The sequence below is a fragment of the Branchiostoma belcheri genome, unplaced genomic scaffold (genome assembly GCF_001625305.1).
Source record: "Branchiostoma belcheri isolate BF01 breed outbred unplaced genomic scaffold, Haploidv18h27 scaffold109, whole genome shotgun sequence".
In the NCBI taxonomy this organism is placed as follows: domain Eukaryota; kingdom Metazoa; phylum Chordata; class Leptocardii; order Amphioxiformes; family Branchiostomatidae; genus Branchiostoma; species Branchiostoma belcheri.
In genome coordinates, this window is record NW_017802480.1 from 1,087,948 (window position 1) to 1,115,903 (window position 27,956).

General features: G+C 44.0%; 1 protein-coding gene across 1 annotated transcript; it reads left to right on the plus strand.

Moving 5' to 3' along the window:
* The first annotated feature begins 5,169 nt into the window (after nucleotides 1-5,169).
* On the plus strand, nucleotides 5,170-27,892 carry LOC109481126 (prokineticin receptor 2-like). The gene is made up of 7 exons (XM_019783621.1): nucleotides 5,170-5,741; nucleotides 16,708-16,905; nucleotides 25,779-25,946; nucleotides 26,040-26,076; nucleotides 26,750-26,887; nucleotides 27,098-27,196; nucleotides 27,470-27,892. The coding sequence occupies exons 1-7, from the start codon at nucleotides 5,491-5,493 to the stop codon at nucleotides 27,890-27,892; spliced, it is 1,314 nt and encodes a 437-aa protein (XP_019639180.1). The 5' UTR covers nucleotides 5,170-5,490.
* The last annotated feature ends 64 nt before the right edge of the window (nucleotides 27,893-27,956 follow it).

Here is a 27,956-nt window from a genome sequence, read left to right on the forward strand (position 1 = left end):
TGCTAGATGCTCTTTTCATAACAGAAATGTTTTTGAGGCAATCATATGCGATTGTTGCTTATTTGTTCCCCCGAAAACAAATCTTTGCGTACGTGACATGTTATGTGAATTAGGAAACATTGTCTTTATTGTCAACTTTCAAATGGATCCTAATCGTCTGTTGCTCCTCAAATGTCATAAGTAAGTCTTTTTTTTTCTGGTAGTGCTTATGTAAGTTGGTTAGACAATAGATATATCTTTTCTATTGCTTCAATTTACTTCTTTGGCCCTGTACATGGAATTAGCATTCAGGCATGATTTTGCAAATAAAGAAAGAAGAAAGGAAACGTTACCAGATTTTACTGGTACCATATATATATTTGGTAAATCCAACTTTTCGTTCAGTCGAAACTACACGAAAAACATTGTCTAGAATAAAATAAAATGATTGCGGAAAGAAGAAGTTGGAAGCAGATGAATGGATGCATGAAGTGCCTGTTTCTGTACTGCGGATGTACAAATCCTTTGCGCCACAGGATTTCGCTGTTTCATCAACAGGAAGAGCCGTGAACTCGTCACGAAAGGCGGAATAAAGTGATTTTGTTCTCCGGGTGCGAATCCTTCACGTAAATAGACACGTACAGTATGTAACATCAGGATGAAGCTCCGGATGAACCCCTACTGTTTTCATAAGTGTGGTGGATCTGGTACCCTTTAACTAGCTCGAGGTGTGGCTCCCATCAAACACAGGACCTCCGACTTTAGATCCCATGCAAGAGGACGTCCCTAACCGAAGCTAGGTACTCATTTTCATCCAGTGAGCCCAGTGAGGAAATGCTCCTTCCAAGTACAGCCATTAAAAAGGATTCGAACAGAGAAACAACTGTAACCACAAAACCACCTTGCCAAATACTGCTCTTCTTTTTCCTGAGTCGAGTGAGGAAATAGGTGTAAAGCGTCCTTCCCATAAGAAGCAAAAGATTGGGGCCTGCTGAAGATTCGAACCCACAAACTTCAGATTCTACTAGTATGTCAACAACTCTAACCACAAGACCACTTTGCCAAACACTGCTCTTCTTTTTTCCTGAGTCGAGTGAGAAAATATTGGGGCCTGCCTGCGAAAGATTCGAACCCACAACCTTTAGATTCAAGCCAACAACTCTAACCACAACACCAACTGTGCTTGGTGCCCGGCACGTGGAGAGGCATCATGTCATTACCGCCTCCTCTGACACCGTTTGTCTGCGTGAAAAGTCGTTAATTACACCTTCAGGGAACCTGATTGACTGTAATTGCACGATTCATTTCCCTCTCAATGGCATAAGCGAGGTTTAAGATCCTAAAATACAGACGCGTGTAGAGGTAATTACACACTTGAGTGCACGCCTAGAACTTGCGCCAACTGTGAAGGGCCGGGGGTTGTACATCATGTAACCATCACTGGAGGAGGGATTTTGTAGAAATTAGACCATGTTGTAGCCAGAACCGTACTTAATTAGTATCATGCCTAAATTGGTCAGGGTTAGGATCAGGCATGGTTCTGGATAGTCTCCGCGTATTCAAAAACTTAGATTTGCCCCAGGTACGGTTCTGGATCCGGATGCGCGTGGACTATCCAGAACCGTGCCTGAGCAACATCTACAGCGAAAACTTACTATAACTATAAAGACTGATGTGAACTATTTTATAGCTCGCTTCTTACTTTAAGGCAGTTGTAAATGTATAGACATATGGAGCTTGGTACATGGTTCGTCTAGTTCCCTAGTTCGACAAGGGATACTAATTTTTTTGTTTTGTTCAAATGTCAAAAACATATCTTGAGATATTGAAAAACAAGCAGCAGTAAACAAGTAGCAGTGCTTATATAACGGTTAAAACGGCGTCATCAAAGTGACATCAGTAGTTAAGAAACACATCTGGCGATGGCTTTTTCTTTTCATCTTTTGTGCTTCTCTGCCTACATGTAATGCGAAATGTCAGATTTTGAACGTAGTTAGGCAGGTGGTACAAACAGTTGAAAAGACAGGCAGCTATAATTACATTGGCAATGGCAGGCTGACAAGCCTCAGGAGCAATGAAATTCTTAAAACCTTATCATAAGATATGGCAATGGTGTATCATAAGTTGTCATGTTCAGCACATCACACGTGCTGCAACGTGAGAAAAATAATAAAAAATCGCATCTGGCTATAGTCTTCTAGAAATGAGAAAACTTCTGAAAATGTGCTTGAGGTGTGGCTTTTCCACAACAAAGGACTTTCGCTCTATGTTCCACCCAAAAGGACGCTAGGTACTCGTTGTCACGTGAGTCGTGTGAGGAGTTACATGCCTTCCGAAGAGCACAACATTTGAGCTTGCTAAAGATTCCTACCCAGAACTTAACTATTCGAGAAGTCAACAACCCTAAACATAAAACTACCTTGCCATCTTCCGGCCATCCACACGTATAACACGATTAGCATATTTATCAGACCGTATGTGCAAAACACAAGGTTGAAACGAAATCTGAGCTCTTCTCCACGGGGGGATGCCGTACTTCAAAGGCTGGAGAGAAGCTTTGGCTTCGGTTCAGTTGATACCACTCGATAATTTGATTGAAGGCGAGGGGAATAAACCTTAAAGGGGAATTTCTCAAAGGCCTTGCCGCTTGATAATAAGATACCGTTGAGGTTTAAAATATTGAAAGGTTTCTCAACTGTCATTTAGGCAGAACGAAGTAATCCGCAAGGTCTACCAATGGTAGCAACTATGTCTAGATGACGTCCAGGGTCTTCCAAAGGCTTCTCAATGATGAACAGGATCTTTCGGCAATCTCTCAAAGGTTTCTTTGTGGTCGCAACGAAGTTTCAATGATCTTAGGGGTCTTCCAATGGCCTTTAATTCAATCACACACACCGTCTTCCAATGACGTTTCATTGATATCCAAGGTCTTCCTAAGATCTTTCTATAGTGTAAGTCTTTCAGTGGTCTTCCAACGGTCTTTAAATGGTCTCAAGACCCCCAACAACCTCTCAATGATGTACAAAGTCTTCCAGTAATCTCCCAAAGGTCTTTCGGTGGTGTTACAAATGTCATTAATTGTCCCAAGACCCCCACCAACCTTGCAATGATGTACAAGTGATCTCTCGGTGGCCTTTCAGTGGTCTCAACAACCTTTCAATGACCACCAAGAGCTTACAAATGCCTGAAACGAGGTACAAGCTCTCTCTCTCCGTGGCCCTCGAAGGTCTATGGCCTCAACAACATTTGAATGATTTGCAAGGTCTGATGTTTTTTTAATGATATGCAAGGTCTGATGTTGTTTTTTTTGTAGCTCATCAGTTGCCTAACGTGATGGAAGAATTCAGAATCTTGTTTCTCTATCTGAGTGTGTTGTTCAATTGGCACTACCACGTGAGCTTTGTAAGCACGTGCGTGTGCGTCAGTTGGTACAGTGGTCATATTACGCAGAACGAAATGTCCAATCTACTATAGCCTAGAGTATCTATCCTCTCCACAGCTTCGTACGCACGTGGCGGCATCGCAAGTAGTCATATGACACTGACCTATCAAATCTACTATAGTCTACAGAATAGGCCATCAAGCACAGTTGGGGCATCATCACTAGAAAGCTTTAAACAACTCCTGCAATTAAATGAGAAACGATTGAGTTTAAGAAGTAGTTGGGTGTGATATAGCTAGCTGCCGCCGCGTCGCGTGCCTGCGAAGCTGGTGTGTTACGCCGAAGGGCGGTTATACCGGCTATACATATACAGATGATACAACATCTGTCCTGTCCAAAGATGAAACATGATTCTGTATCTGTATTTATATAACCGCACTACTTGCGTAGGCACGTGGCGGCAGGTTGTCATTTGACACTGAACGACCTGACAAATCTACTATAGCCTACAGCATCTACATGTATCTTGTCCACAGAAGAAAAATGATTCTGTATCCGGACCGGACTAGTTTTTTAAGCACGTGGCGGCACGTACGTATATGATACTAAATGACCTGTCAAATCTACCATAGCCTACAGCATCTATCCTCTTCACATATGAAACATGATTTTTTTCTATTGAGCAGCATAGAAGCGCACATGACACAGTGGTGGGCAGCTCTAGCAGGTTGCTAATCTTAGCCCCACCACTGACAAAGAAGTTTTAGGGTACATACAATGGCAAATAATAATAACAAAACAGCAACAAGTACCAAAACAGCAAAATAACAGACGAAACATGATCCTGTATCTGTATTTATATAACCGCACTAGATTCGTAGGCACGTGGCGGTGGTCGTATGACACTGAAAGACATGTGAAATTCAACTCATCTATCCCCCAGGGCTGCTCAATTAAGATTTTATCTTGTAAGACCCATTTCCTGTTATGTTAGGAAGCTGGGATTGCACGTGAATAAGTGGTTCCAAGTGGGTCAGGCGAATTATACATCAAGCAGCCGTCGTGAGAATTAGAAAATACTGGGTCCAAGCAATCTACAAGCAGAGGTTTTGGTGACTGAAAGACAGTATCAAATTGACAAGACAGTGCAACCCCAGGCGAAACAGATCCCTGACCTTGCTAGCAACAAGGGGAAGTGGAGGAAATTTGCAGTAGCCTGCGTAGCGTGCTAGCAGCCGACCGATGATGGGTATCATTGGCAGGGCAATATCCAGCCATCCGTTTGGCGGAAAAACGGATAACAGTATAGAATATACAGTACAGTACAGCTCAATAAAACGCGTCAAAAGTAAGACGTAGCCTACACATCTGCTTGGGGTGTACACCAAAAGGTGTTAGGTCGACACGAAAGAAACTACAGGAGCCATGAAATAAAATGCTATCTCCAACCAGGAGCTGATTGGGAAGATACTTTCTAGCGCCTTCTTGTATTCTTGCATTTTATTCATTTTCTGACAGCCTGCCCAGTGTACTGTCTTGCCTATTAGACTTTTAGAAATTAGAGACTGTTTTGTCTACCGGATACTGCTTGGCTACCGTAAAAAATATGTTGAAGATTTTATGCTTCATATGTTTCCCTTGCCCCTTGTTGTTGATGGAAATATAGTCTTGATCGTGTATGTCTTCATTGAGTCTTCGTCACTTGGCTCCCAGTCCTGATGGCTCATGATTGGCTGACGGGACATCCTAACTTTCTCATTGGTCGATTTTGAATGGTGACGTGGCCACGGCTGATCGTACATAAATACCGGTGGTTGGACCGCATCTGGCCATACCAAGCAGCTGCTTTGGTAAGCTCTCTTGCCGTGGCACCAGCGGTGCTCAGAGTGGGCGTGGGGCAGTTTATTTGTTTGCGATTTATGCTGTCGAGCTAGGGATCAGCACCTGGCCAGATTGCTTCCTTAGGCGCGTTTTTGGAAGAGCATATTTGTCAGTCAGTTTTCCGCCAATATTCAGCATCATAGTAGAATAGCGTACTCTCCTACGAGAACAGAGCCAGAGGAGTTTTAGGTGGACTAGTGTACTTGTACACCCAAAAAACAAGGAGGGAGAAAGAGGAAGACAGCAGCATGGCACACTACGCCGTGTACGACGACGACGATCAGAACTACACGACGGACTTCACCAAGCTGCCCTACTACAACTTCAGCGGGTTCTCTCCGTCGGCCTTCCAGATCCCGACGGTCGAGGACCTCCTGGCTAAGGTGTACATCTCCAGGGTCCTGCTGGGGCTGGTGTACGCCGCCATCCTTCTGGTCTGTACCGTCGGCAACACGCTGCTGGTGGCCGTGGTCTGCCGCTTCGAGGGCACGCGGACGAGGTAGGTTTGCTGTCATTCATTTAGCGTAGTTTTAGAATGCATCTGCTGTGAGATTTTTCCTCAATCCATCTAGGTGACGCCGCGCCGCGTGCCTGCAAAGCTGGTGTGTTACGTCGAAGGGCGGTTATACCGGCTGTACAGATACAGATTGGTGTAAATGGGTACCTGATTTCGGTTTGGGGGATTTGAGGGCACACCAACAACGTACTTTTTCTTCTCTTTTTAGCCTGACATTGTACTCTACCATGGATTTCTCGCAATCTTTTTTGGTGAAAATGGGTTATTACCTCATTTTGGTTGGGGCTGTGGCCGTGACCAAGACACAGTGGACTAACATTCTATGTACCTACAGAATGTACCTCAAAAATGTCATATGACTACCTTTTCCTTTACCATGGGGGCATTGCTTGTACTATGTCTGCTTTTATACTGTGATCCAGGAATGTACTAAGAAATTCCGCTTTAGCAAAGATGGCTTAATTTCATCTTTCCATTTATGCATGTAGATTCCAGCCAAACTTGTGTTATTTCATGCTTAGGTAGCTATTTTCTTATCTGCGTCCTTTTACTATTCTTACCATGTCGCCAGTAACGCTAAGACCTTTACTCAGGCATGTAGCCACTTAAACATCTACATGCATTGGATACCTTACATACCGTATTTTATGGTTTATCACTGCTCCAAGTCACCCCGTAAGTAATGAATTCTAAATGTGCCGCGTTTCATTTTAGCGCTCTTTCGAGCAAGTAAGAGCAGGGCTGCGAGCTGAGCATTGATTAGTTGCTATTAAAAGCATGAGAGGGCACCTGCAGTCTGCTGTTTCATCCGACTGATCATATTAAAACCGATGACAGATGATCTTACGGATACAATGACGCGACCTGTTCCAATCTTGTTCCATTCAATTTGTGTCGGTATACAGATGTTATTTCGCTCCTCGTAATTTTACAGTGTTTGATGTTCCACGTTTTATTAGATGTCTATTAGATTAGAATGAATGTCTCCCTGGATTTCATCCATAACATACATAATTGCAAATAACAACTGCAGAAAGCGTACTAATTGCAACTCCAAAAAGTACACATTAAGATCGTCTTTTGCAGGTCAAAGCACAATGTGTATCAGGATGCCACAAAAGTTCTTAGTTGGTAAATACTCTTCCACAGTATTTCAATTGTACAGCGTTTGCCATCTGTTGCCTTACTGTATTTCCTTCCGTAAACTTCCTTGTGTACTTTATTGCAATTGCCACTCAGGCGCGCAAAACCAACTGCGAGTCAGTGATACAATGATATTACCACTGATGAAAGATAACCGCAATTTCCCCCTAACGGCCCTGCCCCGTACAGTACATGTATTATGTAAGCCCATCTGTGCGGCTGCACAAACATTATTTTACCCGCGCTGACTCTGCAGATCAATAACCACCTGACGCAAACCCTGCTGCAAGGAACTCCAAACATCCCGTGGGAGTAAACCATACTGGAAGGCATCTACGGAACGTGCATCGATATTCTGATACTGATGATCATTCTTGATTTTGTGTTCTTCTTAACGTTTAACTTAGTGTCGTGTCGGTCCGTTCTCGGCAAATATAGCCGTCCCCTTTTTTCTATTGCCTACCACGGTTTCCTCCTCCCTGGACTGTTCCTTGCATGATGTTTTTGCTTAGTCCCCATGACCATGAAACGTGGCCATACCACTTAAGTTTTCTTCTCGTCTCCAATGGCTTTATTCCGTACTTCACCATTTGAGATTTGTGATCCCTTCGGCGTAACAAACCGGCCTTTGCATCTATATAGCCGGTATAACCGCCCTTCGGCGTAACACACCAGCTCCTGTATCTGTATAGCCGGTATAACCGCCCTTCGGCGTAACACACCAGCTGCTGCATCTGTATAGCCGGTATAACCGCCCTTCGGCGTAACACACCAGCTTCTGTATCTGTATAGCCGGTGTAACCGCCCTTTGGCGTAACACACCAGCTTCTGTATCTGTATAGCCGGTATAACCGCCCTTCGGCGCAACACACCAGCTTCTGTATCTGTATAGCCGGTATAACCGCCCTTCGGCGTAACACACCAGCTTCTGTATCTGTATATCCCAGTGTAACCGCCCTAAAGTAACATACCAATATGAGCATATCAATTCCTTAATGACAGAACACTCTAGAATCCACCCATGTCCCCTGCCATTACAAGTCTGCTTTGACAGATAATTATGATCTGCTCCACGTTTGTCCTTTGTCGTAAAACATCATGTCATGTAAGTCCATTTGCGTCTGCCACCCCCGCTTATCTATTGAGCAGACTAGCAGGCTTTGAGAGTCAGTTATCCTGACACAGTTATGCTTTCTAATAGGCTATCATGATGATACTGATTCCGTTGGCTCCATCAATTTTAGGCAGTACAATATCAGGTAATAGTTTGTGCTCATAAACCTGCATTTCTCCTCTGGTCTCTCAGTCACTGGCGAAAGCTAGTGGATACTATCTGAAACGCCTGACCGTTTCCAAAATCATATCCAGTTGCTTGAGTAACTGCTTTTTGGTAATATCAGGTAAGTCCGTAAGCCAGTTGCCACATGCACGGTACAGGTAGATGTAGTCGCCCCCACGACTCTTTTGCAAGCTGTGTTTGATCGATAAAACACAGAAGCAAATGTTGAAGTCGCCAACAGGAAATGTTCACCACAGTCTGGGGAACCATTGCCAGTAAACATTAAATCAAACTGTGTCTAGAAAACTTCTTAGTGCGGAGGAGGAATACAGTTAAAACCTGTACTAGTGACCACCTCTGCATACATGTAAGGACCACCTGGCCATTGATACACAGTCAAACCTGTACCAGTGACCGCCTGGTCATTGATATATACTATTGACCACCTGTACATAATGAAATAGTGAAGCCTGTACTAGTGACCACCTCTACATAAGGCCATCGTCAAACTTGTACTAGTGACCACCTCTACATAAGAACCACCTGGCAATTGATGTACAGTCAAACCTGTACAAGTGACCACCTCTACATAAGGACCACCTGGTCATTGATATACAGTCAAACCTGTACTAGTGACCACCTCTACATAAGGACCACCTGGCAATTGATGTACAGTCAAACCTGTACTAGTGACCACCTCTACATAAGGACCATCTGGTCATTGATACATAGTCAAAAAAAAAAAAAAACCAATATATAAACCAGTACTATCTAGCCGTTGTGGCCATTCTTGTTTGTCCCCCTTAGATCGTTTTCCCCATTAACCCAAGCATTAAGAATTCACCAAACGTTGAATACCAGGTAAGAATGGTAATGCACGCTTAAAGCTTTAGGAGATAAACTGGAACAGTATAGCTTTACTGGGCGGATTTGCAACACTTTTACGCACACTAAACGGTGTTATCACCTTAAGATCTTACAAAACACGTCATCAAATACGTCAGGACATAATCCGGTAATAGCTTACCAATAGGTACCATATGGAATTTAATACACATGGGTCACTGCACGAAAAGCAAGATTTACCAAAAGCCGAGACTTAAGCGGATTAGTCTCATTCGTTCTAGTGATTTTTGCGTAATGCAACCTTTACCAGACTTTTCTGGCATTCATCACCATTGTTTAATTCCATTTTTTTTTGTGCAGCTCCATTTTCCGACGTCAATGTGACTGTACATGTGTAAAATGACTGAAGAATAATTGAATAGCAAAGTTCTCTATATATTCACAACCACTTCTGTATCTGTATCAGTATAGCCGGTATAACCGCCCTTCGGCGAAACACACCAGCTTCGCAGGCACGCGGTGCGGCGGCAGCTAGCTAAATCACACCGAATGACTTGTTACACTCAATCTTTGCACATTTAATTACAGGAGTTGTTTAAAGCTTTCTAGTGATGATGCCTCAACTGTGCTTGGTGGCAACGAGTTCCAGTCTTATTTATGCTGAGGTCACATTTCCAAGCCGGGGCCCGGCCGGGCTGCTTCAATTAACGAAAAATCAACAATTTTTATCAAGAATATACACAAATAGTTCCATTGATGATATTTCTTAATTGTTTTGTGCGTTGTTGTCTTTTATACCATATTTTTCGTTACAAAAGACAGCCCGGTCGGGCCCCGGTTTGGAAATGTGACCTAAGCATTAACAAGAGCCGGCGTTTCTATGACCGGCTGCCATCTTCATACTACTGTAACATTGATCTCTACATGTTCACCTTCTAGGTTAATTGGTTTTCACAAGAGCGATCTCGCGCGCTTTGACGCATATACATGGCTTCCGAGCCGGCCTCCAGTCTGATCCTTGACTTGCCGACCTGTATTACTAGACAAGGCTATTTCTGTCGTCAGATCAGTGGCCATCTGAGATCAGAGGGTCACGAATTGCCTGGATAGTGTTTCTCTTGCCTTTCTTGGTGGTGAAATCAACCCTCCGAGAATCACATGAAGCATCCTTTTCTTCCTGACAAGAGTGTGAAGTGCGTCATTCAAAAACGAGTAACGAGTCAGGGGGGAAAATCGGTGTACTCGTCTCTTTGAAGCCGAATTGGCTTCAAATTTCCTGTTTTTCTCGATTTAAGAGGGCCCTAGAGCATATGAAAAGGAGTACTTAAGTAGCGATCGACTTTAAAGATTACAAAAATACACATACATAAATACACACACACACATGCACACCACACCACATACATATTACATACATACATCCACACATACACACCACACCACACCACACACACACAGGCGCACACACATACACGCACACAGGCACACACACACACACACACAAACTCCCTTACGAACTCCCTTACGTCAGGGCCTGTGGCATAATAACTTCTACTAGACTAAGCTCTCTCAAACTTTTCTAGCTGGTAAGGTCTTTACCGTGCCTAACCGAAGCTGCACCATATCATGTAAAGCGCCTTTCCCAACAGTAAAACATTGTGGCCTATCGGGAATTCAAACCCAGTACATCTTAATTCTAAGAGAGTGGACTTTGAGCTATCTTATTCACTGGCCAACGCCGTAAAGAAGCCTGACCGCCCCCGCAAAAAGATAAAACTTGCAGTCAGTAAGACCCAGACGTGAGTCTCTCTCACTAATGCCATGTAACGGCATCATATGCCAGCCATATTTCGCCTCCGCGACGCCCGTGGACGCAAAAGACACATCGCACATTATGGCAAGGACGGCTTACCGGATTCCGAAATAGATCCGTTTGATGTCGCCAAGAGGCAGCTATGTTTTCTAGATCGATATTAATGCGTACATTTCTCGGCTGGAAAAGTCAGAGAATAGTTGTTTCACGGCGGTAGGGCATTTCCTGGTCCCAGAAACGAGGTCTTTCATCAGTTGCGTGCGGCCTTGGGTTGTGGTATGGTCCGATTAAATTGGCCTGAATTGAAATCTAATATTAAATTGAATATTGGCAACCAACTGTGCTTTTTACCGCGGCGAATATTTTTGTTTTATCTTGTTTTGGAGTCGACACCACTGGTGAAATATATCTCCTTGGCAAATTATCCAGTCTCATAGGACACACTCTAGATTTTACAACTCTTTCTGACAACGCAAAAACTGAACTTTTACTCCGTGGCAGTACCGCATTCTCATCAGTTGTCAACACCAATATATTATCACTTACGCAAAACTTTATCACCACGGGCACATCAGAACGTTTTTAAAAGATTTCAATTTTCCCCGTGTGTTATCTATGTATTGTGTCCTCTCTTTGCCATCATTTATCATTGGGTGGGAAACCGGACTTGCGCTTTTGAATTTTCCTGTATTTACTTTTATGCCTGTCTTAAAGTTGCGTTTGTTTTTTCTTTATTATATGTATTTATGTAGTGGTTCCGTAAACATAAGTGCTTTCCACTTGAGTGCGGTACCACCATGTTTTGTACCTTTTTCTATGTGAATGAATAAAAAAAAAAGAATAATATTCCTTATCGGAGTTTTGCCCTTTGGGAGTCCTTTCTCCTGTTGTTAAATCATAGTCCTCTTCCCTTTGATGTCCAATCTCATTGCTCCATCTCGACGTAACGCCATACCCACTTCTCTGTAGCCTATAAATTTGCGTGCAATACAATCAGAAGAATAGAAGCCCCCTTCTCCCCTTAACAGCCATTGTGCTCTTTTGTCGTCAGTTTAACGTTCCCCGTCAGCCATTATCTGTGTGTAGATAGTGATCAACAACAGCTAAATCTACTTCTCTTTAGCCTTTCATCCTGCGTGTTATTCCATCACGAGAAACGAAGCATCTCTCCACCATAACGGTCGTTAACTTAGCCAGGAAATGTTCCTTCGGCGCCCAAAGTACATTCTAATACACAATATACCTTCGTCACATGGAGAACATTATCTGTGATGTCCTGCGGCTAAATCTACCACCTTGTCAGTATCTACGCACGGGATGATTTTCCGATAGATTGGATGGATCTTTATGTTTTTTTACGTTTGTTGCCCTCAGGCCCTGCGTAGGATAATTGTCGGATATGAGAAAGCGTATGATATCACGAATTGGTTAGACTGTGTCCGCTTCCACCGTCCTTGGTTGCAGGGAAAACGTCCTTGGTTGCACTTCTGTATCTGTATCTATATAGCCGGTATAACCGCCTTTCGACGCAACACACCAACTTCGCAGGCATGCACGCGGCGCGACGGCAGCTGGCTACATTACACCGATCGACTTGTTACACCTAACCCTTGAACATTTAAAAGCAGAAAACAAACAAGTCTGCATCTGGATTTGTCAACCTTTAAAAATAAAATGCTTTTCGGCAAAACACAACCTGAGCACGGCTGGGCCGCACGCAACAACAAAAAATACCGAAGGTTCCAAACCCGGCTTGGCATCGGACTGTAAGGGATTGCATCCCTCCCTTCGGATGGGGACGTAAATTCGATAGCCCCTTGTGCTGTTCAGACCTTCAGGTATCAAACCTCATGTATAGAGAAGAGAAGGATTGACCCGGTGTGCTTGGTTGAAAAGTGAACTTAAGCCAAATCCCCAAAGCACTACTGCTAGCTGCAGCTGCTTGAAAAAGCAGCATGCGGCATGCTTCACTGCAGTCGAGTATGACTATTGCCCCTTTGCCTTCTATGGTATACCGCCGCTTGACCCATTCATATCATCCCAAAGGAAAAAAGCTACCTCTGTTAACGTATCTGAATGAGTATTGTAACGCCAACAGTTCTTATTGCATATTGTATGTTGCCCAGTTACCAAGGCTAACCCTTTAAAATAGCATCCTGGCTGTATGTAATTTTATACAGCCTAATAAATCAAATCAAATCAAACCGATATCATGATGGACTGCTGAGCCCTAACAGGGACTTCCCGATATCTTGAATAACATTTACGAGAGGTTACACCAGAACATCGGCCCAAATACAGAGATGGCATCTCTTAACCAGAGGAAGAATCGTACCATACCACTAATTTCTAAAGCTGTTTTGCCCTAATCCTTTAAAAGTGACGGTACGGTTGGTCTTAGATCATCGTACGATTTTGATGCGGTAGAATTTTTAAGCAGACTGTGATAGAACCAACAGCCAACAATGATCTTTATAGACAGTTTTTTCCTTAACAAGACAGTTGGATTTTTCATGATACATGCGCAAATGCCCCAAGAAACGTTTGCGATCGCCACGACTCACTAGAATGTGACTAATCTCCAAGAAGATTCTGTGGAGCAAGGGGGTCTATATTGGCCGCCTGAATCCATTGGCCTCCTTTAACCACTGACCGTCCAAGCAGATTCTGTGGGTCACGGGGGGTCTATATTGGCCACTTGAATCCATTGGCCTCAAGTAACAATTGTCCGTCCAAGCAGATTCTGTGGGTCACGGGAAGTCTATATTGGCCACCTGAATTCATTGGCCTCCTGTGACCATTGGCTATCCCACGGGGGAGGGGGGGGGGCGGCCAATGGCAATGGTCTTGGGGGTTAAGGGGTGATGATTCTGCTACACTGTAGTATTTTTGGACCATCGCACACCGGGGCATGCACCTACTCTTTTTCGAAAGGTGTGGTGGGATCTTTAACGTGCTCGAGGTGTGGCTCTCCTCAAACACGGGGCCTCCAGTTTAAGTCCTATCCGAAGGACGTCCTTGACCGAAGCTAGGTACTCATTTACACCTGAGTGAAGTGAGGAAATTCGTGTTAAGTGCCTTTCCCAAGGGCACAAGATCGGTGACATGGGTGGGGATCGAACCCTGGACCTCTAGGTCCCGAGCCGAACGCACTACCGTTGCACCACACGACTCCAACATTGTTACAGGAGAACAATATAGACTCCCCTTGCCCCACAGAATCTGCTTGGAGATTATTATGTGACTGGTCCTGACCCACACTGGATGGCAAATACATGCACGCCGCCGGCGTCTGAAAGATCAAACGCGAAACACTGCCCGAATAGAAATAAATAGCAGCGGGAAGTTAAGTTTTAGAAAGCGCAGCACGCCGCAGCTACTATCTCTATGTATCAACTATGCCATCTATGTACGGATCACCCGTTACAGGAGAGAAGGTGGTGATTTCAATTTCAAAGAGACTGAAAATTAGATGCCTACGATGGTAGCTCAATACATGATTCCTATCATCTACATACTACTGATGATTGTAGAAGGGTGTTATTACATGTAGGTGATAATATATATTACGTGCTTATATAGGCCACTGCCTACTTTCATCTCTAAACTCCCAACACTCTCTCGTTTGCAGCTGCTTGAGTGGAAAAATGGTTGTCAGATCATCTGTGGTGACCCAACTGTCGAACAATTAGAAAATATAATTCACTATTAAATTGAGGTATAGAAGAAAATGGCGAAGAGCAGAGTGAGATATGATGGCGGAGTTAGTTGCATTAGAGACTAAGGGCACCCTAAAGGTCGAGGTCTTGCCTTCCCTAGGCCCCTATTACCGACTGCCCGTCTCATACGGGCTTAAGTCAAGTGCTGGCACCTTGATCCTCTTATTACGACTTGACAGGCAGCGGGGGCCGACTGATCTATTCGCTGTCCATCCAGGGCAATTTCAGGGTTGCAAAACAGCAAAAGAAATCTGCGTTAGGAAACCTGGCTGGTGTTGACATCTACTGCAGCTTCTTAGCACATTTTCTTTATCATTTCATACTTGAAGCGTTTGAAATAGACAAGAAACAACTAAGCTATGTGAGGAGTCCCTTAATTTTCTGGTACCACAAATAGACCGCTAGAGCTAGCCTAAGAGACGAAGCAAGTAACCACGGCATCGCATTTTTGCCTATCAGGTATCAGTATGCTATAACTTGTGTTAGGCTAGGGATGATTCAGCGGGTTATTATGTCAGAAAAAATGACCCAAAAATTGACTTTGAACATCCAGTTTTCCTGTCCCGAAATCGCTTTGGGCGACTTAAACGTTTTGACATGGAGTTCAGTCCCTCCTTCACATCTTCTATCTTCCACTCTATTTCCTGTATCCAATTAGTTCTGCTGCTCACTACTCACCGGAACCGTGTCTCTTTCATTAAACATGCCGGTTTATTTCCAATGATTTCTTTGATATGATCAAATTACCAGCAGATGTCCAGTGGATCAGACGCCCACTGGAGTATCTAGGGGGTTCTGAGAATCTAAGATCAAATCTTTGTCAATGTAAATGGGTGTCACGATGCCTATTATAATCACGCAGGCTCGGTGATCTGGAAAATTGTGACTTTGGGGAATCGTGTGCGTAGCTGCACGACTGGTTATCACGACTGAATGATATTATAACATGATCTAACATGACAGAAGTGGTCATTAAACTTAATACTGCGAAAGCTGATGTTCTACAAAATGGCAAGTACTTAGATAAAACTTAAAAAGGGTCAAAGGCCCCGAAAGTATCACTCTAGACGAGCAGCCCGGATGAAAACAATCTAGAAATGCTTTTATAAAAGCTGACCAGGGGCCAAGATAGGAAGAGCTGTGTGATGGAGCGTGATGTGTGACTCAAGTAATTGGTCACCTTGGGTACTTGGAAATTGGACCAATGTTTGCAGGAAAATGTTGAAATAGGGTAAAATCAGAAGTTCTAGATAGGCAGGGCGCATGGAATGGGCATAACAAGGGGCCTGAGCCCAGATGCAAATTACGTCTTTTTATTGTCTATAATAATGGTGCAATTTTTTTTCAGAGCAAATCACCTATTGGTAAACATTGCGATATCAGACCTAAAGAGTCCACGATCCAAACACAACAAATCTGTTGTCTACAGCAATGCCAAAACTTGCTGTTTGTTTTCCAGAGCGAATCGGCTCCTGGTAAACCTGGTGATATCGGACCTGATGACCGCCTTGCTGTGCGTCCCGTTCAACATCGACTACTACGTGGTTTAGAGAGCAAAAACCTGGGCCCAAAACACTTGTCCATAATATACTGATACCAGATAATGATTTCTATCTTACAGGGCGAATCGGCTGCTGGTAAACCTGGTGATATCAGACCTGATGACCGCCTTGCTGTGCGTCCCGTTTAACATTGACTACCACGTGGTTTACAGCAAAGACCTTGCAAGGTCCACAGCCCGAGGATACTTTCTTTTGTCTAAAATGTCAGTATTTTCTTCCAGGGCGAATCGCCTGCTGGTAAACCTGGTGATATCGGACCTGATGACCGCCTTGCTGTGCGTCCCGTTCAACATTGACTACTACGTGGTTTAGAGCAAAGACCCCAGAAGGTCCACAGCCCCCAAATACTTTCTTTTGTTGTCTACAGCAATGCCAAAACTTGCAGTTTGTTTTCCAGAGCGAATCGGCTGCTGGTAAACCTGGTGATATCGGACCTGATGACCGCCTTGCTGTGCATCCCGTTCAACATTGACTACCACGTGGTTTAGAGCAAAGACCCAAGAAGGTCCACGACCCAAAATACCTTTCTGTTGCCTATAATGCCAGTATTTTCTATATAATAACGTTGGAATTTTCTTTCTTTCAGAGCGAACCGTTTGCTAGTAAACCTGGTGATATCGGACCTGATGACCGCCTTGCTGTGCGTCCCGTTCAACATCGACTACTACGTGGTTCGGAGCGAAGACTGGGTCTTCGGAACGGAGATGTGCGGCGCCGTCAACTACATCAAGACCGTGAGCCTCTACGTCTCCACCAACACGCTGGTTGCCATGGCGATAGACAGGTGGGTGAACTTTGACCTGTTGTTGGAATCTTTAATGCTACATCTCTGTAGCTATCTTCGTCTTTATTTTAACTTTGCCCCTCTCCAACCTTTTTTTTTTGTTCTCCTGCTAAGGCAGATGTTCCCTTGGATGTAAAAAAACTGCTACTTATTTGCCCAGAGGATCTCCATGGAAGCTCATTATATATCGAAAGCCTTTGAAGTGGATAGGTTGGAATATCAGACCAAGACATGCCTTTAAAAAAAGCTTACCGGGGGCCAAGATGGGAATAGTCAGTTGTGATGACGATGTGTGACTCAAATAATTGGTCAACTTCTTGACTTAAATTGGACTAATACTAAAAAGACTGGTCTTAGATGTACAATTGTAATGTATCATGATTTAGAGTTCTTTCTAAAGGAATAGTTTATTAGCGCTTGCGCGTGGTAAAAAATTGCGTCAGTTCTTGTTCCAATCGGCCAGTCTATCCCTCCTGATATCTGGTTAGGTTTCATTGATATTCTATCCGACACCCAACCACCAAAGTGATACCCAGCGCAATGCCACTAGCCCTTTGGCCCCTAGCAAAAGCTCTCAGAAGAGTCTTGTACATCCGGTCTCGCCCTAGGCCCTCTGAGGGGTGAAGATAACCAAGATAGCTTCCATTTCCTCAATATTCTGCCGTGTTCTTGACTCCAGCGAACCGACTGGAAGTGCCAGGTACCGCCTCCAAACACCACGTCTACCTGCTGTATCATCTACACAAGTTATTTACGACTCACTTTACTTAGGAATACTTCCTGCCAATATTTGAAAGACGCAATTTCACTGTCATTTCCTCAACCTGCTTCCAGGTACGGAAGTGTCTGAGGTGGGCTTAGTTGGCCCTACAGGCCTACTTGCCACCTCTAGCCACCACTTCTTTCTTCCCGCTGACATTATTTATGAGACACTTTGCTTTCCAGCGATATTGGAAAAACATAATCCACTGTTTTTACGACCCCATATAGACGCCGAGTGAGAGTTAGCTGGTAGGTACTGTTGACGGATGAAGGTTCAATGCCTTACAATATACCCAAACGCGTTTCAGGAAAACATTGCCAACATTTGATGTATCTCCGGTCATGTACGTACATTCTAAAATAAATCGTCCTATGAACGTGCTTAGCAGAAAGGTTATGACGTTTAGGAAAAAAAAAACATGACGCCTTCTTTGGAAGAATATTGGCGTCTACCCGAGGCAAGCGGTGTCGCAACTACTGTGTAGGCTGAGAAAAAGCTTCTTTTGGTAGGAGGAAATTTATAGACCTCTCGGGGCACCTGGTCTGGACGTCTCCGTTGCTGCCAAGTTGTTTACGCGTAAATTTGAACGAATGCATGACGTGGGAATTATAATTCAGCCAAGGGGAACATACTACTGGCCAAATATGGCAATGCGTAGATTTGGTTTCTGCGTATCCTGTTTAGTTCAAAGCTTTAGGTGTGTAATGGGATTGAATTCATGAATGAAGTGATTCTACGGAGAGGGTTGACATCTCTCGCCCTCTGTGTCCTTACACGACCCTATACAAACATGCAAGCACCTCGGCTGAACGTGTTGCGCCTGCGCAAATCCAGGATATTTTCACGGTTTTCGTTGGGTGTTTGGTCAATGTTGCAAGAAAGCAAATATGCAGTCATGATATGACTGTTACACTCACACTTACTCACTCACTTTCCGATTTATCGTCTGTTGTTCCCCGTCTTCCGAGGGTTAGACGTGCTTGCACTGACAACTGGGGCTTGATGGCACCCCGCCACTTGTCTCTGTCCTGTGGGTTGATCTTGTCTTGGTAAGTTAAATTATAGTGCCTGATAGTTTTGATGGAAGCAATAGAAACATTTCAAGGCGAACAACTTAATTTTTGGGGAGCATGTGCTCCCAACATGGCAGCAGGGATGTTTTGCATCTAGTCTTAGAGGCAACATCCAGGGATTCAGCACCAAGGACAGGGAATTGATTCCGCTGGCCACTTTGCAGCCACGTCTTACTTTGAACTTAAATTACCGTGTGGCGTGAGAGATTGGACCCACGCTGTGTTTTTATCAAGTAACCTATGGTTTCTGTATCTGTATCAGTATCAGTATAGCCGGTATAACCGCCCTTCGGCGTAACACACCAGCTTCGCAGGCACGCGGCGCGGCGGCAGCTGGCTATATCACACCGAACGACTTGTTACACTCAATCTTTGCACATTTAATTGCAGGAGTTGTTAAAGCTTTGGTTGACATGGTTGCTATGGTTGGCAGTAATTTCCCCGGGCTCCGCTCCTTTTTATCTATCGCACACCGGGACGTTTCTCTCTATTATCCACATGCTCGGCGTGTTCTTTGATGTTCTTAAGCTTTGAGCTTTCTAGCTTCGATGCCAGCCTTTTTGACTTTAGTACGCTCTCTCAGCCCCTTCAAAAGATAAAAAGACTGACATCCAGGCTAGAGATTTACAGCTTGACCACATCAAAGAACCCAGGCAGATCGAATCACCGAACCGCAACTGGTAAATTAGGCTTCAAGCTCGCAACCTTTTGATTCGTTATAAGCGCTAGGGCACCACTCGCAATGAAATATCACTGAGAGCGACTTGGATAATCACAATTGAAAAGCAGCAACGAGCGCTTGATTGTGCTTTGAATCTTCTCTGAATAAGAACTGATTAGAAACGAACATGTAACCTCTTGATCGAGGGGCATGACAAATACTAGAGTGCAATACTAGAGGTCTGTCCTTCACCGACTCCTATTGGGAGTAAATGTCATAAACAGCATCGTCGCATGTGAAGCACCATTGAACAAGCAGTAACGTGCCCTCGAGTGGGCTTTGAATCTTTTTTTATGTAAGACCAAATTAGAGCATTCGACTGGAAGATTTGGGCATGCTTCAGCCTTTGTTTGATAGACCTTCCTTCACCCACTATTATTGAGAGCGAATGTCATAAGCAGCATCGACAAAGCAGTAACAAATTCTGAAAATGTCTCGATATCGGTGTTTTAAATCTTTTTACTAAGAACAAATGAGAAAATTCGACTGGAAGATTTGGGCACGCTTCAGCCATTGTTTGATAAACCGTCCTTCACCGACTATTATTGAGAACGAATGCAATAAGCAACATCGTCGCATGTGAAACACCATCGACAAAGCAGTAACGAATCCTAAAAATGTCTCGATATCGGTATTTTAAATCTTTTTTGAATAAGAACAAATGAGAAAATTCCACGGGGGATTTGCATACGCTTCGGCCTTGCTTTGAATTCTTTTTTGAAAAGGCTGGAATGAACTGGACCCATCCTGCTCTAGCTGTCAACATGTTTTTCTACCACCTTTGATGTCAGCATTTGCTCCAAGCTACAGCGATGTGATATCCGCAATCATATGTGGATTATACCGGCATATCACAGAACTGCACAGCGTGCAATTGGCAAGGCTTCCGTCTCAATGAAACCATCTCAGATACTGCAATCAAGTCTTGCAACAGCTTTCCAACTACTTGAAAGCGACTGAAGCCGGTTGCCACTGGTTACCATGAATCCCATGTTTTAATACTGACGAACGTTGGCTTCAAACTACATTAACATGTTGCTAACTCAGAAGAAGACAGCTGGGCTTCTTCAAACACAAAAAAGCATACTTATCTCTAGATGGTGTTTCAAATTTATATTTTCGTAACAGTTATCAAGCTTCAAGTACATCATTTAGTTACTGAGTTGGAGCAGCGTTCTACAGTTTTAAAACGTTGGGCGTATGAGTGCTCATTGGTCATTAAGATCTTTGTTCTTTGTAAAAGTCTCCACATGCAAATTTGCCCTGAAGCTATGTGTATGGTATACTGTATATTGTTGTCTGCAAGCCTATCTCTTTGTGCTAGTCTTACAAGTCTGATAGTCTTACTAGTCTGTCAAGTCTGATAGCCCTGGCTTTATACATCAGAATCCTTGAAAGGTTGGCGCTAGGATCTGGAGTATTTCTTCTACGCTTGCAGGTACGCGGCCAGACAAACGGACTGGCCTTTGCAGTCATCTTTCAAACCAAAATCGCTTTAACGTTTCTCTCTCTTATTACGACCAATTTGCTCGACAGACATACGCCAGATTCCATCCTTGACATTTCAATTTTAACCAGAGATGGTCACTGTAGAAACACCATCAAAGCAGCAACAAATCCTGAAAATACTTTGAACCCAAATTGCTTTAACGTCTCTCTCTGTTATAACGGCCAACTTGCAAGCCCGGCACACGGCAGTTTCCAGCCTTCATCGTCCTCGACCTTAAAAGTGAGACCAGAGGTGGTTACTGCCCAAACACCATTATCAAAGCAGTAACCAACCATGAAAATGCTTTGAACTAAAATTGCTTTAACGTGTCTCTCTTATTACGACCAAATTTCTTGCTGGGCGCAATGCAGATTCCAGCCTTTCATTTCGTCCTAGACCTTTAAAGACAGACCAGAGGTAGTTACTGTTGTAAAATCGCTCATCCGTCACATTAAGCGTATTTACACAGCGTGGGTTCAATACCTTACAACGTAGGGTATAATTTGAATTCAAACTAAGACGTGTCTGCAAAGTGGCCAGCGGCAACATCGCCCTGTCCTTGGTGCTGAATCCCAGGATGTTGCCTTTAAGACTAGAGGCAAAACATCCCTGCTAACATTTTGGGAGCATATGCTCCTCAAAAATTAAGTCGCGCACCTTGAAATGTTTCTATTGCTTCCATCACACTGCACACTTGAGCCGTGCCGTTAGGTGTCAGAACCTGAATGTTAGCAACCTGATCACCCTTATTGATTTCTACATAGCCCGCAGTTCTACGTGTACAGTTTTCATGTTATTTAGTTCTGTTGCTATGTAGTCTATGTTACCTGCACAATTGGGAGCTGCACTTCAAATTCCTTTGCTCCATCAGGGTCTTTCTACGTGTTGATCAATAAAGTGTCCTTAACCTTCTTCGCCACGTGTTGTTTTGTGCATCAGTTATTTGATTCGTAATTTCTCTAATTTGTCATTATCTACACCTTTTATCACCTAGCTTGGTGACGTACTTAGTAGATGAGCTAGCTCAGTGACGTACATATGCGTTTCCTGTTTTTGCTTCTCTTTTCCTTGGGCAGTTTTGGACAATTTAAGTGGTAACTTCTTTAATATGTTATTACATGCTCCATGAATCTCCAGTAGTTGGGCTAGCTCAGTGACGTACATGCGAAACCAAATCACACTTCATGGCCAGAGGGGTTGTAACCAACAGACTTTTCATTTCCTTTACTTCGAGACCTTCAGGGCATCGGAAATAAGACATGTAAATGGCGCAAGCAGCCAACACCCACACTTTGAGACATTAGTACAGGCGATGGCCATAATGTTTAATTCAAGATTTTTGATGAACTTTTATTTTAATGATTGATAATGTGTGCAGCATCATGTGAAAATCTGACAGACTTTATGTCGCATGTCATTTATGTATATGTGGCATGCCAGTCAATCTTTAAATAAAACTGATATACTGATACTAAGTACACAACATAGTTAATCCTTGTTTCATCTGGCTAAGATTTTAAGATGACAATGCCATTAATGAATTTTCTTGCATAATCCTCTCCGTACTGACGGTCGCATACGCTCTCCCTAGCATCCGTCAAAACAAAATACAACAGGATATCTGAAATGACAGGGTGGGATAAGACATATAATGTCATGTAATCGGATGCCTACGTACGTCATTGTTAAAACATGGGATTTGTGGTAACCAGGGGCAACCGGCTAGATCCGCTATCAAGCAGTTGGAAAAATAATGTACGACTTGATTGTGGTGTGACGTGTGTGGAATGTTTCCTTGGGACGGAAAACAATTTCCCGCTGTTCTGTGGTATTCCGGTGTAATCTGCATGTAATTGCGGCTATCACATCGCTCTCGCTTGGAGCGAATAATGACATCGAAAATATAAAATCTGCGTCACATTTGAAGCACCATCTAGAGTTAGGTATGCTTTTCTTGGGTCCCATGCATCTGTTGGAAGAAGCCCAAAAGCCTCCTTCTGAGTTAGCAACATGTTAATGTAGTTTTAAGCCAACGTTCGTCAGTATTAAAACATGGGATTCGTGGTAACCAGGGGCAACCGACTTCAGTTGACTTCAAGTAGTTGTAAAGCTGCTGCAAGACTTGATTGCAGTGTCTGAGATGGTTTCCTTGAGACGGAAGCCTTGTCAATTGCACGCTGCGTAGTTCTGTGATATGCCGGTATAATCCACATATGATTGTAGCTATCGCATAGCTGTCGCTTGGAGCGAAATATGACACCAAAGAGGTGGTACAAAATATGTTGACAGCTAGAGCAGGCAGGGTCCAGTTCATTCCAGTCTTTTCAAGAAAGAATTCCAAACACAGTCGGAGCGTGTGCAAATCTCCCAGTCTAATTTTCTAATTTGTTCTTATGCAGTTCAATTCAAAACAGAATCAAACGGTAGATAGCATGTTTCCCTACTTCAGTCAATAAAGGATGCACTTGAAGCCTGATAACTGTTACGAAAATATGAAACGTACGTCACATCTGAAGCATCAGCTTGTGTCAAGTATGTTGTTCTTGGGTCCCATCTGTTAAAAGAAGCCCAGCTGTCTTCTGATGTTAAGAGGGAATTAAGGCAGTTAAGAGGTCCAGTTTCCTGTTTTTGGTGCTGAATCTGCATAATGGTGAAGTGGTCTCGGAAAAGATCCACCTCGTATTTACCCCTGCTGTCTAATTGCTCCTAGATGTGCTGTACGTTTGCTGAAGTGCAGGTGGGGAGTGTTCATTTACACAAATCACAGGTATTATACTAAGGCGCAATTTAGCCTGATGAACACCTGAGCAATCGGCCCAGAGCTGTACCTTACCTTGACCCGTTCTTATGCATGGTAAAATGCACACCTGGGTGGAGTGATGGAAATGTAGAATACACTTTCAAAAGACACAAAGTCAAGACAGGCATTGAACCCACATCTCCAGCCTACCCACTATTTTTGTCCAAAGTTTCAGTGACATATAACCTTGTACAGAATATCTATGACGCATATAGCAAACAGAAGTGCAGTAATTGTATAGTTAGACTTGGCCAACAAAGCATCCTAGCTAATTTTCCCATCTACGTTGATTGATTGAAAACCCATTCAAAACCGCTCACATATTGTTGAAGGATCTATTTTCTTCAAAGGTTTCAGATACGTCCAAATGCCTCATACAAAATTGAAAAATGTCTCTGACGCAATTGAGATGGACACGGAACACGTCAATCCCCATTTCTCCATTGTTCCATGTAGTTAAGCTGTTTTCAAGCAACTTCAAGGGCCTTTTACATATGGCAGAAGGATACACTTCACCACCTGCGGACCATTATCATGTCCTGACGTGAACCTGAGCTGATGCTAGACTCACGACTTTCTAAAATCTTTATTCAACCTGCGAAGGTAGTACGCGAGGAGCACTGGGCAGCAAATTCAGCTGATGCTGTGCTCCATACATAACAAACATTACATACAGCAATTAGATGCAGGCAAAAATTACATAAAGTACATACAAAAGAGCTGTACAGTGGCGTTATGAAAGACTAATGCCTAAATGGTCAACAGATGACTCACGACTTCGGATGTTACCATGGTAATGGAGCTTCCATGATTTCTCAGACACATTCGGGCAAATACAAGAAATCGAATTTCAAATATTCTAGCCAAATCGCCCATACTAAGTTTCCAAAACTGACGTTTTAATTTTCTTGGGCACGCACGTATCTAGCTTTATTGGTCATGCAGCATATAAGATACCGTTCGTAGATCACTTTAAAAGCTACCCAGGGAGTAGTACAGACTGTATAAATGGTACAGACGCGGAGTGACCAATGTGACCGTCCGCCCAGTGGGTCTCTTTTATGGATGGATTTCCTGGGTGAAAGTATATGGCCTAATCCTTCAAGTAGGTCCGCGAGACGTTATGGACAGGTAATGAAAAAGATGGCTACAAATTGTGCGTCCTTTGGTCGTTGCTTTTGGCAACAAACATCTGGCACCAAATCCCATACATTCTTTTCCATAGGCTAGCCCAGACAGGGATGGCCGTACATAAGATTGAAGCGCATAACTGAAAGGTTGAAACTGCGACAGCAATAGGCGTATATGGTGGTGCCCATTTAGCTTTTAATTGTGCCCTTGGCAACATAATATCTCTGTTAGGATTGGAAACTGTACATTCTACGCAACAAAGACGCTGTTTTGCCAACAAAATAACGTTCGTAGCATATTCAACTGTAAAGTTCATGACAGGGTACATGTATATACTATTCCGCCTCGAAAGATGACGATTTGTGTTGCCACGAAACCTAACCTTTGATCTAACCATTATTACCCTTTAATTTACCACATGCTTTCCCTTGTGACCCTTCATTGCCGGGGGAAATTATGTGTTACTGGGGCGGAACTGGTTCATTTGTCGTCCCAGTGATAACTCGACCAGCAAGCAATGGGGTCATCTACCTCTCTGGGCGAAATCCTGCCCCTGTAGCAGCTACCATAGTGATCTGAGGCAGAAAAAAACATCTGTTTCTTTTGCTTTTCTTGTGTGGAGTCGCGTGCGTAACTGTGGAGTTTTCGCCTCGAAACCAACAGGTCCCAGGTTCGAACCCTGCCATGGCACCGATCTTGTACTCTTGGGAAAGGCACATTACACGAATTTCCCTACTTAAAAGTGAAAATGAGTATGTCTGTTGTCCGTGTGCTTGTCTGCGTTGGTGGAGGCATAAAAATAAGCTGTCGCCATATATTGTGATAAAGGTTGAGATAGAAATGGGAATCATGTAATAAATAGACATTTCTAAACACCCAAACGCCTCCCGTTGCAGATGCCTGGCCGTGACGTCCAGCCTGCGGTCCCGCAAGCCGACCAAGCGGCTCTACATCCCCATCCTGCTCATCTGGCTCGCCTCGCTCCTCCTGGCCATCCCTGATCTCATCTTCTCTGACACCGTGCAGTTCCACTTCGGCGACATCGGCGACGTCTACGACGAGCTGTTTTTCCTCACCGGCGCCGACAACGTGTCCTCCGACGACTCGTACGACTTCCTGTCGCCGTACACTGGCAACTACGCCGGCGTCGACGTCAGAACGTACTGCCGAAGGATGTGGAGCATCGACCAGAAGGTACGGGTGTTTGGTCACAGCTGTAGAACCGGAATCACTTGTTCTTGCATTTGATCGGTTAGTCCTCAGTCTCAGCTGTGAGTCAAGCTTGCCACACAACAAGCCAGTCACTGACGAAAAGTAGTGAAATACCTGACAGTTGCTAGAGTAACAGTTCTTATGCAAGCTTGCCTCAATTATGATGTTCCTGACTTACGGAGAAGAGATGTTGCTCATGTAATCCGTAATCTTAGAGTGGCCTTCGGAATCACACGCTGGAGTGGCCTTCAAGTCTTGTTACGTGTAGACCAATGAGTGGAGACAAATGCTTTCGAGTTTGAATCCCTACTGTTGTTTTTCACCCAGTCTCCATGTTGTCGGCAATGGTTGTATGTATGTTTTACAATTTCAGACCACATGGTCTTTTGCTACATGCCTAACAGCACAGAGTCATTTTAACTTATTGATTTTAGAGTTCCACATCCGCCTGTTTCCTGCTCGTCTAGCTAACTGTTCAAATGATAAGTGTTCACAATCCATAAGCAGAGATCCCTCAGGAGGGTTGTCTCCTCCGCACACGTAGGCTTCGAGGGTGCGCCTAACCAGCCTGGAGGGGTCCATGCGAAGTCCGGCAATGGTTGAAGACCAATTGAAGGAAAGCTCTTTTCCCATTAAGACAAAGTTTTCCTTCCAGGTGGCGTACAGGGCGAAGTCGCTGCTGATCTTCGTGGTCCAGTTCGCGGTGCCGGCCATCATCATGGTGGTCTGCTCCCTCCTGGTGGTCCGCACCGTCTGGTGGCGCAAGATCCCGGGCATCCAGTGCGGCTGGCAGGTCTGTATCTGTATAGCCGGTATACGTATAACCGTCCTTCGGCGTAACGCACCGACTGCATGAATTCTTAACACCTCAATCCTTGGTTGATAATTCTGGTACTTGAAAGCATGGCTATTTCTTGTTCTCTTCTGAGCTGGTATTAGGTACTTAGTAGTTGGTATGTCCATGTGCATTTTATACATCATGCATTTTTCGTCTGTCTTCCAGATCAAGGCCGTGGAGCGGTCCCGACGGAAGAGCTTCCTCCTCGTGATCCTCGTCTTCTCGTTCATCATCTGCTTGGGGCCCTCACACGTCTACGACCTGGTACTTTGAAATTTGTGTTTACCGAAGGAAAAAATATTGTTTTTGCTCAGTTTCTTCCTCTTCTTCTTCTTCTCCAAACAGTAAGGATAATGTTGCAATTTCATGATCTGCTCCGCTCCTGTCACCATACACTAGTAGTACATGTATGTGACTGTGTTTGAGTAAGAATTAACACAGCAGACCATGTCCGAAGGTAAACATTATGCATTTGCTTTTCACATCTTACTTCTCTAGTTTTAAAGACTTATCTCTCGTCTTAAATGCTGTATGCAGGTCCGAGACTATGGAAACGTCCTACAGAAGGAGGTGGCCAACACCATGATGTTCTACGTCTTCGAGGCCGTCGCCATGTCCAACTGTGTCATCAACACCATCGCGTACGTTGCCGTCGACAACAGGATGAGGAAGTACATCAAGAGACTGTTCCTGACCAAGCTGTGCCGGCCGCGCACACCCAACCCCTCGCGAACTCACACCAGGTCCATCTCTTCCTTCAGCTACCGCGGGAGGACGCTCTCCTTCCAGGAGAGGAGGCAGTTCGTGAGGACGATCGAAGGAAGCTCCACCACCAACCTGGCGCTGGACTATTACATCATGATCAAACTGTCCCGCCAGCTGGGGGATCAGTACATTCAGAGGAGGTTGCAGAACGGTTCTAATGTCAGGATTGTGGTGCAGAAGGAGACTGCACTGTAGAAGTATGAATGAGAAGCTATTTTCATGATAAAATCATTTGAAACACAGATTTTAAACCTGTGAT